This window comes from Pleurodeles waltl, chromosome 6 (genome assembly GCF_031143425.1).
Source record: "Pleurodeles waltl isolate 20211129_DDA chromosome 6, aPleWal1.hap1.20221129, whole genome shotgun sequence".
Classification (NCBI taxonomy): domain Eukaryota; kingdom Metazoa; phylum Chordata; class Amphibia; order Caudata; family Salamandridae; genus Pleurodeles; species Pleurodeles waltl.
Window position 1 is genome coordinate 1676675803 of NC_090445.1, and position 21976 is coordinate 1676697778.

The 21976-nt window shown below is 43.0% G+C and overlaps 1 protein-coding gene across 1 annotated transcript in view; it reads right to left on the minus strand.

Annotated features, from left to right (window-relative positions):
- Window positions 1–4393: 4393 nt before the first annotated feature.
- The window catches only part of SLC2A8 (solute carrier family 2 member 8), a 90185-nt gene continuing 72602 nt past the window's right edge, over window positions 4394–21976 (minus strand). The window contains exon 10 of the mRNA XM_069241690.1: window positions 4394–4544. Within this exon, the coding sequence (XP_069097791.1) occupies window positions 4512–4544 (33 nt within the window). The 3' untranslated portion in view covers window positions 4394–4511. The remainder of the gene's footprint in view (window positions 4545–21976) is intronic.

Genomic DNA, 21976 nt, shown 5'->3' on the forward strand with positions numbered 1-21976 from the left:
TGCTTTAACTCAATTTCATCACTACAGTATTTCGCGTACTGTAATACTTCATCAATCGGTTTAGCTTGCCAACAAATCAAATGATTTTTAATCATTTGGCTGACCTCCGGTCTCAGCCCTTCGACAAATCTGAACACAAGACGATTCATGTCCTTCGGCTCAATTGTTTCAGTACCACTGTAATGTTTGAATGCCTTTAACAATCTTTCATAATATGCATGTATTGACTCTTTAACCTCTTGAGAGGTCCGGTCAATTTTCTGCCAATCAGTCACCTTCGGCGACACCTTTTGTTTCAAAAACTCAATTACTTTATGATAATATTTCATCACCTCTTCAGAAGGCGCTCCAGTCACTTTATCCCTTGCTGGTTCCTTTGTGGGCCAATCTACCCTTCTCTTGCATTCAAGCCATAAGTCTGGCGGAACAATAATCTCAAACAAGGTATTTAAGTCTTCCCAGAGACACTTTGCAAGCTTCACGAATCTATCTGTCTGTTGATACCACTCGATCGGTTTTTCTCTTAACCTGGGATAATCATTCGTAAAGGACAAAATGTCTCCCCTGGACCAAGGCACATGCACCAAAACACCACCAGCTGTTTCTCTCATAGGTAGGATTTTTACTGTCTCTAAGTTTGGTGTGACTGTTGTTTCATTAGATACTGGACTATCTCTTTTTCCCTTATCTCTTTTCTTCATCCATCGGCCTTCCCATTTCTCTAGTGCTCCCCAAATTTGTGCGCTTTGCAGCAGCTCTTTCAAATGTGTCTTCATGCCTGCAGATCTCATGTGCTCAAAATCTTTTGAGTCAAAATCTAATCTGTAACTCCGTTTCAAATGTTTTGTGTTTCCAATATCGATATTGTATTTGTCTGCCAAATTCATTAATTTCTGGTGTACTTTGCCTACCTCTTTGGTTATTTTAGGGCATAGGTACCTTAATTCTGCCTCAGTGTAAGACTCCAATCTATTTACTCCCATTGTTCCATCCACCAATTCAGCAGCTTCTGCTCCTAGTCGTACTAGATTTAGGTATCCATTGTGTTTCTCTTTCTCAGGTTCGATTGCAGCTGCTGTAGCCCTTTGTGATGTGCAGGTTTTCTCTAACCAATCATTTAGCTGTTGTACTGTAAAACCCTGCAATGAAATGTTCCCTGCATGTATCATTGGAGTGTATGAGGTATTTGTACTCATCGTTTGGGGAGTCAATACTCCCAATCCTGCTTGTCGCATTGCCTCAAGAGGTGCCCCTATTGGACTAAGGTCCATTAAGGGTCTTGATTGTTCGCAAGCCTGTCCTCCCTGTGTCATTATTTGTGGAGTTATAATAGGCCCTCCTCTTATCGTTTCATGAGTTAGGACTCCCTGTTCACACATCCTTGTTTTCTCCTGTGCATATAATGGCACCGGGGGACCAACTGTAATGGGTAGTGATATAGCGGCAGGTGTCTGGCCTGCTCCCAAGCTTCTTGGAGCTTCAACACCATAGGTCTGATTTAATAATCCTGGTGCAGGTTCTTTTAAAGGACCCGCTACTGGGTTATACCCAGGTATCAGTTTCGGCGGTTGTGACACTAACTGCGGAGTTGATTCAATCTGCACTAACCTTGGCTTTGTATATATCGGGTCTGGCTGCACCACCAAGTTCGTAGTAGTCTCAAGCACTGGAACATCGGGATAAATTCTTTTTATCTGTGGTGGAGGCTGTAACTGTATCAGCGGGTCTGGAGCAGTGGGTACACTGACACCATTCTGTATCAAAGCTGTATCGCTATTCTGCACTGTATCAGTAACACCCTTCTCTTTCGTCTGGTTCCCAAGATCCAAGCTAGTACTTGGAGCATTGTCATTCACCGCGTAAGGTGGCGGACGATCATGTAACAGCCTACCCATAAACGCCTCATCATCTGAATCGTCCTCTTCTTCCCAAGATCTTTTATTCTCTTTGTTTTTGACTGGCTCTTCATCAGTTTTGCAAGAAGCTTTCTTTCCCTGTGTTTCCTCTCCCTGGGTTATTGCCGGAAAGAGCTTCAACCCATCCATTATTCCTCGTCTCCACATTTTGTTCTCATTATCCCACCTAGCCTCTGCATAGGATTTTTCAGCTCTTGTCAGTCTCCTGTGAAATCTTTCTTGTCTATGTTTAAGAGCCATCAGGTCCCAAATTGCCAAAGCCTCATACTGTGCTGGTCGAGGAGGTGGTTGCTGCGTACTTAACATCCACCTCAGATTTTCTAAAACCTTTTGATTAAACGTTCCATGTTCGGGAAACGCTAGACACCCTTCTTTCTCTGTCAGTTTGCGCCATTGTTTTATCCATAAACACGGTGCAACACCCTTTTCTTCCATAACCGTGTAAGCTGGCGTACCCTCAGGTGGTGTAGGTTCCCCATCAGTCGCAACGATATACACATCTCCTTTCAATGCGCTTTTAAATGCCTTAACAAAATTCATTTTAATTTACTTTTTTTTTTTCAGAAACGGCTTTGTTCCCAGGACACTCTTCACCTACCCTTTGCTCAACCTATTGCCTCTCACGGACGGCAGCCAATCCGTGCGCGACCCCTCTCGACATCTGACCTATCCCAGCGCGGCACCACTGACGTCACACTCACACACACTGCAGCTGACAAAGTCTTGCGGCTTGTCCACACCTCACTAACTCCTTACAACTCATACAAACTAATGCAAATTATTGCTAGCACTTGAATGACAACACAAATCTGCCGGTTTACTACAGGAAGGGTAACACATTCGCTTCAGAACTTTACAGAGATTTCACTTGAAGCCTCGGCCGCTACTCTCTCCTTCTCAGTTCCCTCATACGCAAGCAGAATTCGTCCTACAAATCCTACTCTCGACTTGTCAATGACTCCTTCTAGTGCACTTTAGAACTTGTCAAATCTCCATCGAAGGTTACACGCATGCATCATAACTCGAAACTCGATCTGTCAACCACGCCCGATTGACCTACTAAACCGCACAGATTACAACATAAACCATTTTAACATCATACTCCGGAGTCTTAGACCTCAATAGGCCAGTATACAACAACCAACCACGTGGATAATTTTGAGCAACAAGCGCTGCATTCACATGAAGTACGCCAACTTCCCTACTCTCATGCTGTGGAGTACGCCCACTCCTTCAAAACAACACTTTATTTGACCTAATCACACTCAAGTATTCACAATCACCTGCAAAGTGCATAAGATTTAATAAGCGCAAAAACCCTAACCACACATACTATGGCGCCAAGAACATTCCCAACTCATTTAGGCAGGCTCCGAGATCCCGGGAAAGCCCATGGCAGATCTAGCAACTCATCATCTTTCCAATTTGCATTATCACAAGAAAACAATTGAACAGTGAAAACTCCGTCCTAGGGCCCCCAAGGGCCAAACCGTACTCTGCTACCAGAACTGTTAACGCGTCCGTCTATGTCAATTTATACACATCAGGACTCGTTTTAGGCCAATGAATCTTTGGGCCCAGTGGTGAGACACCGTAGGACGAAATAACTAATCAAAATATCAATCAATATGTCAATAACATTGTCAACGTTTAACATCAAAATATCTCTTACTTTAGACATTAATAAACGTTCGGCGCAACCATGACCTTTCAGTCATGAATAACGACACCTTAATGGAGTTAATAAGTTTTATTCCCTATTGATTACAATCTAGTAGTAAAGGCATTAATCTCAAAGTCAATAAACATATAAACACGATTACAAGATGGCAACCACAATAAGCTTTTGATAATGCAAAGATCACTAACATAGACAATCAGATAGATATAAGCAGATTATAACACATTGAACTTTCTAAGATACTAGTTCAGCATAGCACCACGTCAGTCACGTCAGTTTGTCAGTCAGAATGAATACCTCGTCTAACCTCTAATTAGCATTAGCATGTTGGGCGTCATGCAAAACAATTTTGAACACCAATTTGGAAAACATCTAACTAAGGTCTCTATCAAAACATACAGCAGTTGGTACCTAGAAAGAAAGGCAAAATGAATTCTCATTAGCAAATTTATAATTACCCTCCTCTGATTAAGTCAGCACTCAGGATCAGTCTTCGTCTTCAGGACATCAGTCAGATCGCCGTCAGTCTATCTAAGTTAGAGGCAAGAGACACTCTCCTCTTAAGGAGAAAAGTGTAAGGGGCAGTAATATGGGCAAGGATGGTTTGTCTAAGTCTCAAGTCACAGAATAGTGTGGCAGAGTTTCGGGATGTAATCAATATCATTCCCTACCTAATGCACCGTTATTTCCTGTGTCATGGGTTTTTATCCATTTCTAGTAATTCATTCCCCCAAAATTCTATTGGTTAGTCAATACACCCCATCATTGTTAACCTATCAAATTATACATTAAGTAATGCATTTGTCATCTCTCGATAATATTTAGTCTTCTGATTGGTCTTCATAATCAGCCTTCCGTAGGTGGCATATCCGGGGTTACTTCATCAGCTTGGCACACGTCTCAGGTTAAAAGTTCTAGTTCCCTTGTCTCATTGTCCTTGGAAGTATCTACAAATGTTTCGAAGCACAATCATTTTATACTAAAAGATGTTAGCATGCGGATGGGAAAAAGTCCCTATGTTTCGAACTAATACAGAGAGAACAATAGCTGGGTCAGGGTTTGTTTGCAAGTTCTGCACACTGAAGAGACAGGAAAAATACGCTTTTAAATGAGAGCTACACAGCTTCTGCTTGGCTCATGCTAACTTAAGATATACGAGTTTTAATGAATGCCGTTTTATACGTTTTCATGTGCTCAGTTAGGCAAACTATAAACGATTATTCCTTACAGTTGACATTAGTTTATACATGTGAATGATTCTCCATTTTTATGAATACGCTTTTAATAAATGTTTTATTAATACAGCATTGTTAGACATAAGCATTTCACGTCTATAATATGTAATATCAAAATACGCTCTCTCAGGTGCATGAAGACCATAACAAATTTTTCCCAAACGGGAGTATGGCCTTAATTTACATAGGCTGTTCCATGTCTTGTATCACCAGGACATGCAAACCCAACACAAGGCTGTGTTCATGTTGGTAAATCTAGAGAAGGTGTTTGATTCTATCAGGTGGGACTTCCTAATCAAGGTCATGCAAAAGATGGACTTTGGGGAAGGATGAATTAGGTGGGTCATGCTACTCTACACAGACCCGACTACTAGAGTACGAACAGGGAATACAATCTCCTTCAGATATGACATTTATGGGGGCATAAGACAGGGCTATCGCCCCTGCTGTTTTCCCTGGCCATAGAAGCGCTAGCAGCAATGTTCTACACAGAGGGAGATGGGGAGGGAGTATTTGAGGGTGGATTTAGGCACATCATATTGTTTTACGCCGATGATCTTCTAGTGCATGTATCACAGGGCATGGGGGGCAAATAAAGTGGTGGCATGACTTGAAGAGTTTGGGGAAGTGTCAGGCCTTCGCCTGAACCGATCTAAGACCTGCCTGTTTCCCAGTGCCACTGAAATGCCATGCCCCAGGACAAGCCAGGGTTGTACAGTGTTGTGGTGTAGAGTAAAGTGGTGCAGAGTACAGTAGTGTGGAGTGCAGTGGTGTAGTTCAGTGGACTAAAGGGGTGCAAAGTGTAGCACAGTGTGGTGTGGAGTGCAGTGGTAGGGTAGAGTGGTGTAGAATGGAGTGGCATATAGTGCATTAGAATGGAGTGCTGTGGTGTACAGTGCTGTATCATAAAGGCAAGTAGCGCAGAATGGAGTGGCACACAGTGCAGTTGAGTGGAGTGCAGTGGCCTAATGGAATGCAGTCAGAGGTCTATGTCAGAGCTTCAGTTCAGGTTCAACATGGTCCTTAATTTCTGAACAGAAGCCACTATCATGGTTTTGTCAATGTTTCACAAAGGCACTGCACTGGTGAGAACTATATTTTGGACAAAGTAGAAGAACGCAACAGAAACAATGCTTTACACAGTAAATCATTTTTGGGAGACAAGAAGGGATTTTGCAATGTTCTTTATTTGGAAGGTATGCAGAATCACCGTCACACTTTTATGCATATTCTGTGCCACAACGTCGGACCTATTCACTGTCACAGATGAGCTGATTTGCTTACATTGCTGGGCAGGTGGGGAAAAGAAGCAACATGGACGGAGAAACGGAAACGGACTGAAAACACAAGACCTCATATGGAGTGCTTGAACCGAAAAAAAAAGGTAGTTTAAAAAAAACGGGAGCAGTGGAAAGACACAAGTACTTGGTCCATGCTCTAGGGGAGGGCCAAACACAAGAAAAGAACATGATGCATGCCTGCCAAGACAAACGGGAACAAAAGAAATGAGAGCGATGCCGAAGCTAACAAATGGCAAGGTATGGGAGGGCTGTAAGCCCAAAGATTGTACACAACATGTTGCATACACACAGAGCATGCACGGTCTATGCAAAACCTTAAACATGAAACCCCATTGAAAAAGTAATATTGTAGTAAAATGTTCAGTTTTGCCATTTTCAAGTCCACTGAAAACAGGGTTTAACAGTACACCTAACCGATTTAATGGAACTCACTGAATACTCAAGTCAGTTTAAAGGTCTTTTCCTTATGTAACTGTTGCCCCCAGAGTCTGCTGTGGACCAGGGACTGGACTAAGGCACTGAAGGGTGACTGCGAGGAAGGCAACACCTACCTGGGTAAGGAGAGCTCCATGCTGGCCTGTAGCTCTGTCGAGGCGGCCCTGGGAAGTAGTCATTAGTTTCTTTTTTCGGAACTGCATGTAAGATCTATCACTTTTTAGCAAAATATTTAGAAAGCTGTGCTGTAAAATAATCGTTTTCCACATTTAAAAGAGAGATTATTTATTTGGGCAAGAACCTCAATATTTACCGTTTCCTCTGTGGGGGAGAAATTGTGGGGCCAATGACAGGCTTACTTAGTCCTAGGTCAGCATAATAAAATCACTACATTTATAACCTACAAAAGAACCTATTATGGTATCTTGGGGTTTGTCCTGCCTATTGGGTAGTTGGGTAAGGCAGGACATTTATAAACCTGACTTTTAAAGGCACTTGAAGCCAGTGCTTTAAATCAGCAGGTACTATCAGGTACTCAGTAGCAGCGCTTCTTTCATTTTGATGGGACAGTAGGCTGGTACCGGCACATCTAAGCTCTGCTTTTTAATGGGAGAGTGCTGGCACGTCTCAGCAGCAAACAGGTACTCTAGGATCGGGAGTACCTGCATTTCTATAGTTCCATCTCAAGCACTGCTTGATGGAGATGTAGCGGGGGAAAACCTAGAGGGATGGAGTCTGCACAGGGGGGCGAGGGTCAGTTTAGCCTCTTTAGAGAGGACTCTGAGGCTTTGGATTACAAGACATCTCTTGTCCAAAAGTCTTTTGTCTCTACTCAAAAATTCACATTATAGTCGACATTCAGACAGGAACACTTGAGGCGCCTAAGAGTGTGAGAAAGTACCTTGAACCATTTTCTGATCCCCAGGGGGAGGCCAGTGACGTGGGTAATTCGGTCTCTTGCTTCACTCCACAAATCAGGCAAACAGCCATACTTGGAGCTCTGTGCAGTCTTTTGTTCGGGGATGCGAGCACATAAGGCAGTGGAGTACCAGGGGAAGTGACTCATGGCCACAGTGATGAAACAAGCCTACATAGGCCATAAGAACGGCTAACTCTTCAATTTATTTTGTGGATGAAAACAACTGCTCGCCACAACTCTCACATTGTTTTGTACTTGGGATATTTCTCACAAAAGCTATGAACATTTTGCAAAGGGGTCAACTGTGCATGCAAGTTGGAATTTTGCATGAAAATCTAGACTTTTTTCCGAGTGTTTTTGATGTGAGTGTAATTTGCGTTGAGTTATTTGCAAGGAGAATCTAAGCAAGCGGTGCACTCTCCTGCGAAATGCTTGCGAGGTACCAGCACCACATGGTTTCTCTGCATGACTGGGTTCCCCAAGTATACCCATGGTAGCAGCAAGGATGTAGAAATTATACCAATCACCCAAATACATTGACACCCAACACACCAAAGAGAAAATCACTTTCGTGATGTTCTCTCTATAAAACTCACATATTAATATGAATAATGCATCAATTAAAGAACAGTTTGTGCTGCCTCATGTTTATTATGCCCCTGAACTACCTGCCCCTCTCTTGGTTACTCCGGGTTCCTGATTTGCATTTCTATAAATCATAGCATTTCCTCCTCAATGCCTTGGTTGTAAGATCAAGTGATCTTAGTATTGGGAAATTTGCACAAATGAATCCTTATGTAAAATTGCATTAATTTACAAGACGATAATTGTTTTAACTAAACAACTATTTTATACCATTTGTATATATTGATTTGGTTTTACCATTCATTCATTTATGCCTCAACAGGGAAACAGTCTTTAAAATGCGATTTTTACATTGGGGTACATTTACAACGCATTTATTACCACGCACGTTTTAACCACATATAGGCCTTTACCACGCATGCTTTTACCATGCATTGAAGGTACGTATGACGGTTGGGGGGTCTCCCCCTGAAAAGAAAAATGTATAAAAATATATTTATTTACACTTACCTTACTAATGCTTACCTTAGCTAGACTAATAATGCGTATAATTACATGCAAGGTAAAAACATGTGTGTGCTAAAAAAATGGGGAGGGGGTAAAAAATGCGTTGTAAATGCATGCGATGTTTTACCTTCGTTGTTCCATCATACAAACCCTCAGCAGTGCATTGCTCCTTTCACATCAGCAATGCAAGCTTTCCACATACAGTTATGAGGCATAGCAGTGAAAATAGAAATGCAAGTTACCATCAGAGACAGAACATGTGTAATGCAGGCAGCAGTAATGCAAGCTTTGATCACACATAGAACATGTACAGCACCATAGGAGAGGCTGCACTAGGCTGTCATCTCTGGCACCAACTACAAAGCGCCAGGCTGCCATAGAACAAGATATACTAGCTCCCTAAAAAGAAGAAGAGTGGCAAAATGTAGTTTCGCTTTAATTTCCAAAACTCATAAAACAAAAACAGCAGAACAGAACTTTGACTGACCATTCTGGCAGCAGCAGTCTAAAATTGGTTTGGGGGTCCTTACCAAGAATATGGAAAAAGCTCAAGCTTCGCCATAAAGGATACATGTTCTGGTAAAAAGAGATAATTTCTCCTAAGAAAGGAAATCCTAAGCTACTATTCCATCCTCATTCTAGTGCTGAAAGTGTCAGGGTTTCTAAGCATTGTTAGAGATCTAATGGATGGAGCATTAAAATTGAGGCATCCAGGAAAGTACTTGAGGACATTTCACTGCAGAACAGACACACTGAAGCATGTTGTTTGTCAATCTTTCAACAGTGGTAATAATCCCTCATATGAGATTTTCCCACGCCACTCATTTTAAGGTCTAGCCTACACAGCGAATGCGCTGTGCTGCAAGATGCATTGCTGTTTCAGTGGGCCAAAAGCCCGCCCACGGCATGCCATTAGTTGTTTTCTCTGTCACTCTCATTTGCTAACTTGCAATTACTTAACTCCCGTAGGGTTCCCTTCCTTTCTTGTATTAGCTCCTCCCTGGAGCTTGGATGAAGTACATGTTCTTCCCCCACGTTTTGCAATGCACCACCTTTAAAAAAAATACATTTTAGAAGTGTTCCTGTATTATTCCTGAGAGTGCAATATGTTTTCCTACTTTTGACATAGGAATAGAGCTTATTGTTTATATTGTTTTCACCCCATTTGCTGTCTGTATTGATACTTTAGTTGCTTACATCCACAAATGTACTACTCTGTGCCTCTCTACTCTACACCACTCCACTCTACACTACTCCATTGCAATCTATACCACATGACTCTAAACTATACCACTCCACTCTAAACCACTCGACCCCATCCCATTCTATGTCACCCTACTCCAAGCCACTCTACTCAATGCCACTCTATTCCACTGTACTCTATTACACTCTACCCTCTGCCACTGCAGCCTACGCCACTCTGCACTACTCTACACCACACCACTCTATTCCAGTCTGTACACCACTCTCGTCTACGCCACTCTCCTCAATGCCACTCTTCTCTATGCAACCCTACACCACTTTAATCTAAGCCATTCTCTGCCACTCACCTCTACTCTACTCTAATCCATGCCACTCCCCTCTTTGCCACTCTAAACTACACCACTCCACTCTAGACCACTCTATCCCACCCCATTCTGTCACCCTACACCACGCCATTCTACTCAATGCCACTCTATTCCAGTGTACTCTATTCCACTCTACCCTCTGCCACTCCCCTCTATGCCACTCTGCGCTACTCTACACCACACCACTCTATTACAGTCTGTACACCACTCTCGTCTATGCCACTCTTCTCGATGCCACTCTTCTCTATGCAACACAACACCATTTTAATCTAAGCCATTCTCTGCCACTCCGCTCTACTCTACTGTACTCTACTCCATGCCACTCCCCTCTATGTAACTCTCAACTACACCACTCCACTCTAAACCACTCTATCCCACCCCATTCTATGTCACCCTACTCCACGGCACTCTACTCAATGCCACTCTATTCCACTGTACTCTATTCCACTCTACGCCAATCTGCGCTAATCTACACCACACTACTCTATTCCTGTCTGTACACCACTCTCATCTACGCCACTCTCCTCGATGCCACTCTTCTCTATGCAACCCTACACCACTTTAATCTGTCATTCTGTCACTCCACTCTACTTTACTAAACTCTACTCTGTGCCACTCCCCTCTATGCCACTGTAGGGCACTCCACTCTACACCACTCTGCTCTCCTTTACACCACCTTGGTGTATGCCTATCTTCTCTATGCTACGCCACTAACTTTTAGCCATGCTGAACGGGATCCATGTTGCTGTACAACATATATACAACACACAGGTGAGACTTTTTGACTTTGCCAATGCTTGTTTTTTTATGTGCTGTTGTCTCTTTTCTCCTGTGCCCTCTGTTTTCAGAGGACAGCACGACAGCACCTTTGTTTAATTTGAAGGAGTGAGCTACAACCCAAAACTGTGCGTTTATACTTCATTTGTGGTCCGCTTCCCTTTCGTTTTTTTGTTTGTTTTGCTTTATGGGGCTGGGGTCGCCCGTTCACAGCTTTATTTTTGTTTATTTTAAAGAGGGTTAACCTCATGGACTCCTGCTTTGTTTTTTTATTATTTTTAAACAGGTGGGTGTCCCCCACTACCTCTCCTTGTGCCTACCGCGATGCAGTGCATGCGATGAACTGACTGTCAGTGTGGTGTGTACGGGGAACCCTGGGGCATTATTATAACAATGATGCAAGCAGAGTATGTGACCAGCACAGACTTACAAGCTGCATACATCAATCTCCCAATGTGTCTTGGGCATTTAAGTGCCTGTTTTTTTGTGTTGGACGGCCAACATTCTCAAATCTTTGCATTTGGGATAAAACTAGAACCAAGTGTGCTTGTTCCACTAGTGTGGACACCTCACTCACGAGTAAAGGCCCTTAAACAAACTTGGATGACCAGTAAATCCATACTTTGTCATTTCAACAAACTGAGGGTGACATTGAGACAGAATATGCCTTGATACAAAGATGTAGATGTGCCAATGTGAAACTCTGGATCATTCATTTTGTGGAAAGGATCCCACCAAGTTACTTCTCTAGTATCTACGTCAAATCACACACTCAACGAGAAAAACTGTACAGCCCTTGGTTGCAAGGGCGCAAAGCAGTACCCTTGTCTTTCATAGAGCGAAATGCTCAAGCGCAGAAGCATCACCGAATAATATTAAACTCAAAAACAGAACAATACAATTGCAAAGGAGAAAACTACAGTGAAAAAAGTGACACTAGTACGATCAAAATCAGAGCAGAGAATCACGAGGAATGCCCAGTGAGTGCACGGTCTTAGTTTTTGGTTTTTCACAAACTCACGAATCAAGAGTTCGTAGGGGAGACAAAAAAAGCAATAGTGGTGACATTCACGGAGTTATATCTCTAGTCTCTGCCTGAGAGGCGTTGTTTGTTCTCCCTGCCCAAGCACAGCACACACTGCATGTTGGATCAGAGCAAGGAGAACAGTCATCATGAGGACCAACTTAAATGGGGTAAACTTCCTGATGCTTAAATACTGGCAACAGGGAAGCAGAAAAGGTCAAAAAACACCTTCCCTTCAGCATGTCTGCTGCATCCTTGCTCACAGCAGTGTAGAGCTGAAATAGCAATTTGGTCCTAATTTTAAAGTCACTCGTGGGTGGTGTAACTCTCCGCCGCAGTTCACAAGTGACAGCTCCATTTTACACCATTGGTGCTATTTCCTCACCATAGTGCCGTGGTCTTACCTAAATGCCACCAAGCCCCATATATAAGTAGACAGTTCAGCTCTTCTGGGTCTAAAAAGGTGCACCAGTCTCATGTTTCGAGGCATACTACTGGCAATCAAACATGCAAAGGGACATGGGACAAATGTTTGCAAATCGTCTAACCACTAGCCATTGTTCAGGTATCGTTCCAAATCACAGTTTTTCACCCACTGTGCCACTATAGACAGAGGGCCGGATTAAGAGGAATGGAGTAAAAGCAGACAGGGTGGTGGAGGACTTTACATCAGCCAACCTACCTTTACTCCACCTGCAAAAATGTAGAGATGGTGACTGGTCCTGTGGACATCTCAATACGTTGGCAGGAACCGCCATCATGGCGGTTCCTGTCAATGTAGGAAAAGTTTAACTGAGGCCTCAGTCAAAAATGACATCTGTCAAACTTCTGCACAGTTGTTTATTTTTCAGACACAAGCTCAAAAAGCAGGAGTTTGTTTTTTAAACATAAAAAACTAATAACACTCACACCTTTGGAGTAAACTTTGGTATTGCAGTAATTTTTCTTTTTTTTTTCACTGCCTCTCACCTCCTGGATATGCCTATCTGGTGGTAATGCACGTGTAAAATTAAGCCTTCGGACTGTCTAAATAGGTTGAGCAATCAGATGGTTTACCTTAGACACCCCCTTTTCCATCAGGCCATTGCAGAAACACAGACAGATTACATCTCATTCTACTGGCACAAAACTTGTGGTTCACCCGACTTAAAATCAGGCAGGACAGTCATCATGAAAGTGTGCCTTGTCCGCTAAACTCTAAATCAACTTCAGAGGCCCACATAATGCAAATCAGTACTGACCCTGCTCAACATGGAAACAGTCCATCCCAAACCTTGGCCATCTAACCCATTCACCCTGTGGCCCACTGCTTTTTTTAGTTGGGTATTTCGAGATTCAACCCCCATCTCCCCTCATCCCACCAAGCTACTCCCCTCGGTGAGGAACAGCAAAGTGGGTTATCAAGTGTTCGAGAGTGAACTGCAAGCTACACACATTCAATAATGTCTAGCCAGTGTTTAGAGAACAGCCACTGTCTTGGAATAACAGCTGCATAACCTCTACCCAGGTTGAAGGGATGGTTCCAGCATATATTGAGAGGATAACTTGTAAAGCAGAGTGGTCCAACAATATTGCATTAATGGGTCCTCTGGTGCTTGTGATTCATCTTCTAAACATTTTAAATATAAGTGTAGAGGTCAACATATATCTCTAGGACGCGAGGTTGGGGGATGTAAATTGGTGAAAGTCTCACACCTGATGTTACACTGTGTTGAGTCTCTTAACCAGTCTTTTTTCCGGGGTGCGTTTACCTCCCCTGCGCATTGCTATCCTGCTCTTTGCCATTATGAAGGTGATTCCAACCAACCTACATACGCCCAAAGCTATCATCTTGAAATACCTTAACCATGCCATCAATGGTTATAGATGTTTAAATGATAGAAACCTGCATGCTCGGAAATGCATCGGAGGCAGTGGTGTGGCCGGGTCTTATCTATCCTGGCTTGCTTCACCGGTGTAGAGTATGCTCAGTGTATTAATTTAAAATGTAGCAACTATGCCGGTGGTTCATGGATAATAACTTGGTTTCCCAGTCAGTTCTAGAGTGGGATTTTGAGTGTCCTTGAAGCTCAACACAAGAGCTGCATAATCGTGAGACCAAGCGGGTTGCATCCTTGCATCTAATGAGCTGTGTGAGGGGAGTGAAGTCTTTGGGTTCTTCAGGGAACCCAGATACGTATTCTTATCACAAGGTGGTGCGTCTTAGTTTGATGAAAATGAAATGTTCCAGAGGACACATCCTGTACCTGGATGTGAGAAACTTTTGTGTTATAAATACTCCTTAATCACAGAGATCCCCCATTTCTCATATTTCCCACTTCTACATAGTGCAGCATTTAAGGCACTCAGTCATTAAAGGCGGTCGCACAGGGGGGTCTCCAAACTGGGGGGCAGCCCCCCTACCCCTAGGGGGGGGCTCAAATGACCGCAGGGGGTGGGAGACACCAGGTACTGTTCAAGAAAAGCATTATGCGGATAACAGGGCTTTGTCTTAAATTGAAAAATATGAGCAGCATTAAACCGCTGTGTAATGGGTCATCACTAACATGTTTTGTCATTTATATCCAAACTGGGAGTATGAGTCAAAAGGGAAGGGACTCTAAATGCTCTTCAAAACCCCCATCCACCCCACCCCCACTTCTAATAATCACACTGTGGATACTTTTACTCTTTAGTGACGCCTGCCTGAACAGAATAGTATGTTTGGCATAATGTATTTGATTTCATTTTTAAACAGTAACAGAACTTAAGTGGAATGCCTATATAATTTTAGACATATTTAAACATTGCCACTTTAATAGAATAATTGTAAAGTAAAAAAAAAAAAAAAAAGTCTGATGGGGGCCAGATTATTATTTTTTTTTCCACTGGGGGGTGCAGCATTCAAAAGTTTGTAGACCACTGCAGTAGTGGGTTTAGGGTCAACAAAAGTGCAGGGGTGTGTAAAAGCAGAACCCTTGCTTTCCGGCTTAGCTTTTTCAATGTCCAGCATGTTTTGATCTCTCTTGGGTATTTGCCTCTGGGTAGCAATACCTTTAAGGATGCTCGCTGGGTGATCACGCTTAGGTTTCGGGTATCGCATGTTACAAACAGATGAAAGGTATATACTAAGAGGCAAAGATCTGTGTGGGATAACTATTGATTGCATCCCCCATCTTAAGGGCAGAGAATTCTCCTTGTTAATACAGGGGTTTGAACCCACATGTCGCTAGTCCGGTCATGATTAGTTGGATCTTTTTTTAAAATTGAAAAATATCATTTAGGTTCTCTACTGCAGAGTTATTGTTCAGACAGGAGGAATCTAAAAGCAGTGGATTCTTTCTTCTTAAGGTGGCCAGGAGTGTCTTATTTGCATTCCTAACTCCTTTTCATTAGCAAGAGCATATGCAGTCTGAGAGGGAAAGGATTGGATGTTAATGATGACGACTCAGTATTTTAGAAAACCATGATCCTCCCTGTTCTTACCCGCGTACATGTGGTGGTTAATTTGTGCTAGGGCTTATAACTTGTTGGTAGTCTCCAGTGCCACAAATTTTCAATGCTGGGATCTTCTTTTTTGTTGTGAAATCAGTCGCTACCTAGAATACTCCCAGCAATGTGTGGGTCCTTTTTTGTTGTACAATCAGTCACTACCTAGAATACTCGACCACTGTGTTCTTTCCAAGATCTGCAGACTGGCTTGGACTGGCTCAAAGACCGGGAACTTTATGTTGCAATGTCTAAGCATGTATTTACTTTGTGTGTTTTATTCTGTGCAGGAAAGGATTGTTGCCATAATTGCAGGATCTGAAGACTGGATTGGACAAGCTTAGTGACCTGGTCAGATCGCAACAATGTAGCAGTTTGTGTGTGCTTGCACCATGGTAACGTGCCACCTCAGGACTCTTGCTTCTCGTGGCCCAGGATACTCCACTGCTCCTGTGCTTCCTGGCTCCACTAGACACTGGCAGTAGTGTGTTGAGGCTGTATCTTGGCACTGGGTCATCGGCCATGCCCCAGACAGGAGAGCTGCTCTCCCTGAGCCTTCCAACTCTGTCAGGCACTGGCAATAAGAATTCAAATGTGGCCATAAGTGGGATGCCCCATTGCTGGCTAACCACAGTCACCTTCCTACCACATACCTCTGGATTTCTGGTGGCTGGTAGCAATTTCAGAGAGCGAGAAGGCTGTGGAAGAAGTAGGACCTGGCCATGGAAACAAGCAATAGCCATGCAGAAGCCGGCCAAAGGATCAGGGATAAGGGATAAGAGGAAGTGGCATCCTGTTCGGTGAATTCTTTCACGCCTTTTATTTTAGTTCCACGCAATCGCCATATTTTGATGTGTATAAACAAAACTGCCCTTAGTTCTTTCATCTCCTTTGTCTGATGTGGCCCTCCTTCCTTTCATCCTCACTTTGGGGATGAAAATTTGCACCATCATCAGTGGGCTTTAAGGACAAACCCTTGAAGTGTTTGTGGAAATGCTTAAAATGTTTTATTGAATAAGACCCCATTGTAGTGCAACCATTTAGTAATCAATCACACTCCGAAGTTTGCCTAGAACGACACATATATGCTGTATATTTTAAGACCATAGTAAACATTTGAATGGGTGATATGTTCTAAAGGTCTGGAGGCTTTTCACTCAGACCATCAAGGTTCACACCTCTTTATCACACAATAATCCCTCATGGGCATCTAGTGCAAGCATGAAAAAATGTTCCAATGCCCATACACATGCAAGTGCCTCACGCTCAATAACTGAATACTTCTCTTCAGTAGGAGTTAATGAACGTGAGGCAAGCCATGAACAACTCAATGGTAACATGTGTACACTTCACATACTTCTATCAAACTATCTGACCAAACCCCCTAAAGCTCCTTATCCTGATAAGACATCCTTATTTCATCCCCATCTGTCACACATCGTTCATAGAAGCTGTGTGCCACCTCCTTTGTGGCGCACTCTGATCCCTTATGCACGTTTGACTGCCCCACACCATGTGTACGTACCCTTTGTAGGTCTTTAACGCACACAGCACTCTTAATGATGCACTGGGTCTGTGTCCTACACACCAACTCAATCACATTAAGATGCAACTTAGCTGTGTCCTACAAAGATGTCTCATGTCTTCCTCAAAGGTGCCCTTACTTACGACGGGTCCTTCACAACGCATCTTCTAGTTCCAGCCTTCACATTTCTAGACCCTCACAGTCACACAGGCCTCAGTCTCCTTATGAAGCACCTTCTCAGTGATGTACAATAACCTCAATCGCATGATGATACACCCAGCGCTTTACCGGTGTTATTCTTCCCTCCTCTACCCCTCCATTACTCCAGTCAATCCAACTAACAAACTCACATATCTGCAGCTCAAATTAACTCCTAATAATACTAAAACTGTACTCATATTTCCTTATACTAATCCACCACTAATTCCTTTTAGGTTCCGGAGTAGTGTGCTACTTGCCGAAAAGCGCTTCGACGCCTCGCCAGGGTAGTAAGCACTACAATACAATAAAGAGTGAGTACCCTCCCTTACATATTTCCATTGAAAACACTGGATGCAGCTTTATTTGTGTTCCACACAGATTACGGCCGGACTGGGAACCCAAAGCTGCCCCAGCAATGTTTTCTGAGCAGCCATTGGTGGGGTGGGAAGGGGGGAAAGGCACCACACACAGTTTTAAGACTTCACGGGGTGTGCAAGCGCGAGCTTGCTGCTGTTTATGGGGCTGAGTTCGTAGCACTGCTGCAAAACCGACCCTCACCCTTCCAGACCACCGGGAAAACGCCTGGTGCCTGCTACGGCCAGTCTGGCCCGACACAGACCCTCCCATTTCTTCCTCAAAAATGTTCTTTACTTAAGGCCGGTTCTTGACAGCACCTCTTCAAAGTCCAACTTTCCCATTTCCAGACCTGTACCCGAGTCCTGTGTGCTGGGAACCTTGTCTTAAGGCCGGTTCTTGACAGTACCTCTTCAAATTCCAACTTTCCCATTTCCAGACCTGCACCTGAGTCCTGTGTGCTGGGAACCTTGTCCCTAAGCACAGCGTCTTATTCCTAGTGCTACTCCAAACTAGCGTGACCACACGTCCTGGATTCGTCCGGACAGTCCAGTTTTTTCCCCAGATGTCCCGGCAAACTTTGGGAAATTTAGCTCATGTCACGGTTTTTAGAGAGGGTCGACTGAAAACGGTGGGATGTGTCTCTTTATGCCCTCCAAAGGCGGGATAGTTAGCAGCTGTTATAAGAAAGCAATTTAATTAATAGGCATAGTACCGACTTTCAAAATTGGATTTATTTATGTTCGCCTCTGCTTCAATTTTATGCTGATGAGCGCTGTCATTCTGCGGGCTACGCTGGAATAAAATTGTATTCCTTTTCAATTTTTATGAAATGTCCCGGTTTTTCACTTTAAAATTCTGGTCACCTACTCCAAATTCCACAGAACCCTGGAACAGCTCTTGATTACACTTGCTCGTGCCCCCATCTGTGTCACACATCAATAATTCACTCATGGTTCAATCGATAGTGGCCCCCTGCCCACCATTAATTGTGACAGGGGCAGACATCTTACATACCTGTGACTGACGTACGTAAAGTGCTCTTAAACTGACCTATGTTTCACACAGGTGTCGAATACGCACCTCACTCATGTTACGAGAAAGACGCCTTATGCGTGTACTCCAGTGGTAGAACTGACTCGGGAACAGCGCAGCTGTAGAGGACGGCGCCTTTGTACGTGGTGAACATTTGTGACTCCCCCGAGAAACAACCAATGGGAGAGACCGTGGCGACAGACAGACACCTTGCGCATCAGGCAGCCTGAGAGCACCTACCTGTTGACGGACTGAAACCCTCCGCCATCGTCGCTTCATTTCATACAGACAAAGGGACTCCTTTACGAGTAGTCAGAGTCCCCACTTCAATTTTGTGGCAAGTCATTGGAGCGAGCGAGCCTGAACAGGCCTGCGGTTTTATAAGCACTTGTCCCTTTAATGCCAGTGGTTTAGAGCCCTTTCAGGGGCGCTACATGTCGCCTCCATGCGCTACTGTAAGAATCTCCAACACCGTGTGAGTCTGGGGAATTACTTTATTTCCTTAGATACATATAAAAGGGAGACGTGCAGTTGCTCCGTCCGCCGTTCAAAACCGTCTCTCACCCTCCGTTCTCGAATGCCTCAAACACATACAAGCGCGTGTGGAATTCCTCGCGCACGGCATTCGAGAACGGTGGGCATTTACCAACACTACATATCTTCTCTCTTTACAGTAGAAACAATATGAAAATAAACAATAAATATGTGTAGAAACAATATGAAAATAACCATATATAAACCTATAAATCAAACAGTCGAACACATCCCAATAAACTGTTTCTATAGAACATTACCATGAATAATAATCTTTTAACTTGTTTGGTTTTACAATTCTCCTGCCAGATCTACTCCACCTACCACTCCTACAATGGATTCCCTCCAATCTACTAGAGTCACTGGAACTGTTAGATGACCTCAGGTCATATGATGGAAGATGACAATCATCAGTACTCTCTGAATCCTCTCTATATTGACATTGATGAACATGTTCTTCTCTTCCCTCATTCTTCTCTTCCAACCATTCTTTCCACATATGACTCTTCGGAATACTAGTCTCCGTTCCCAAGACAACTCCAGTACCCTTACATAGTGACAAAGCAGATACATGCCACACTTTGCCATCATTGAGTCGCACTGAATTACTCTCATGGGGGAAGAAAATTTACTTTGGCCTTTCATAGTGTGTTTATTGCTCTTGACTCTCACAACATCTCCAACACACAATTTAACCTCCTTACACTTGTGTCTGTCATCATAATACTTCTTATATTTATCCTGAGCTTTCTCAATATTTGTCTTCACCTCCTCCGGACACCATTCTACTCTTTTAGCAGCTTTGAGCCAACCAACATTATCCTTTGACATGGGAGTTCTACCCCCTCATGAGTTCAAACGGACTAGCATTTGTACTGTTACATGCAGTAATCCTAAAGGCCCACAAAGTTTTCCATAATTCTCTTTCCCAAACTAAATTGTTGCAATTAGAACATTGAATCATTCCTTTAAGTACACGGTTAAATCTTTCTACAGAACCATTACCTGCAGGATGGTAAATTTAAGTAGTATGATGTTTTATTCTATTCCTTCCCACATAATCTTGGAAAGCAGAAGACGTGAATTGTGTCCCATTGTCCGACACAATACATTTTGGTAAACCCTCTCTTACAAAAATGTTATCCATAAATTTGATGATACTGCTTACATCAGCCTTCCTTACAATTCCTACCTCTGGCCACTTGGAAAAGTGATCTACAAGCACTAACAGGAAGGTTTGCTCTTCACCTTCCCCAATTGGTCCCATGACATCAATAACTACTCTTTCCCATGACATGTTGGGAGAAGGAATAGGATGTAAAGGCGGTCTCAACATCACATGTGTTTTATCTGCATTTTCACAAACATGGCAATCTCTCACCATTCTTTCTACCTCCTTATCTATCCCCGGCCACCAGTACCAATGTTTCACTCTATTCTTAGTTTTACCGATGCCAAGATGGCCTTCGTGGCAAATCTCAAGAATTTTCTCCCTTAAGGTGATGGGAGGTATAACCTTTCCATTCCTAAGAAATAAACCTTCTTTCATAGTTAATTCGTCCCTTACTTCCCAAAAAGGTAACACATTTTTATTAACCATTTTCTTTAACGGCCACCCTTTAGTAATCATGATGCTCAATTCTTTCATCACCTCATCCAAGTTCTGCTCTGTATTCCATTCATCTCGCATGATACCATTGCATACGCCTTCCTCTACAATAGCCACCCACATGTCATCTTTACCATCTTCATCGGAATTCTGAAACTCATCCGTATCGTTGGATGGCAAAGGCATGCGGCTTAAAAAGTCTGCAACCGTATTCTTCACTCCAGGTAAGTATTGCACCACATAGTTGTAATCAAACAAACGTACAGACATTCTTGCAAGCCTAGGAGAAGCCTTATACAACCCCTTTGTGGTTAAAACCTTCACAAGTGGTTTGTGGTCACATCTTAATATGACTGTAGTACCCCACACATACTGTCTCAAATGTTCCAATGCCCATACACATGCAAGTGCCTCACGCTCAATAACTGAATACTTCTCTTCAGTAGGAGTTAATGAACGTGAGGCAAAAGCAATAGTGTCTTCATACCCCTCTTTATTAATTTGGGTGAGAACCGCTCCTATTCCCTTGCAACTAGCATCAGTTGTAATGACACATCTAAGACTTGGATCAAAGCCTTGCAAAGGTGGAGCTTTGCAAATATCATTTTTCAACATGTTAAAAGCATTTTGACACGCCTCTGTCCACAAAAACTTGTTCCTTACTTTGAGCAATTGCCTTAAATCATATGTTTTCGTAGAAAAGTTATTAACAAATTTGGAATAGAATTCTACTAAACCTAGAAAAGCACGGACCTCATCCTTATTGTGAGGATTAGGTGCCTTGCTTATTGCAGACAATAACTCCTACTTAGGTTTAATTCCCTGAGCAGATACAACATGCCCCAAGTAATTGACATGGTCACAAGCAAATTAGCATTTACTAAATTCTGCCGTCAGGCCCTTTTCATCCAACGTATTCAATACTTTTAATAAAGTCTGATCATGATCATCTCTTGACCTCCCCATCACCAGGATATCATCTTGGAAGACCATTGTATTATCTATTCCTGCAAGAATTGAGCACATTAACCTTTGGAACATGGCTGCTGCTGACGCCAAACCAAATGGTACACGCCAAAACCTGTAACATCCAAAGGGTGTAATGAAAGCAGTTAAGTCCCTAGTACTGGGATGTAACTGTACCTGATGATAGGCTGCTTTTAAATCAATGGTGGAAAACCATTTCATTCCTCTAGTGTGGATAACATTTCACTAATATGTGGTAAGGGGAATTGATCAACTAGTATATTCTTATTAAGATCTCTCAAATCGATGCATAATCGTAAACCCCCATTGGCTTTC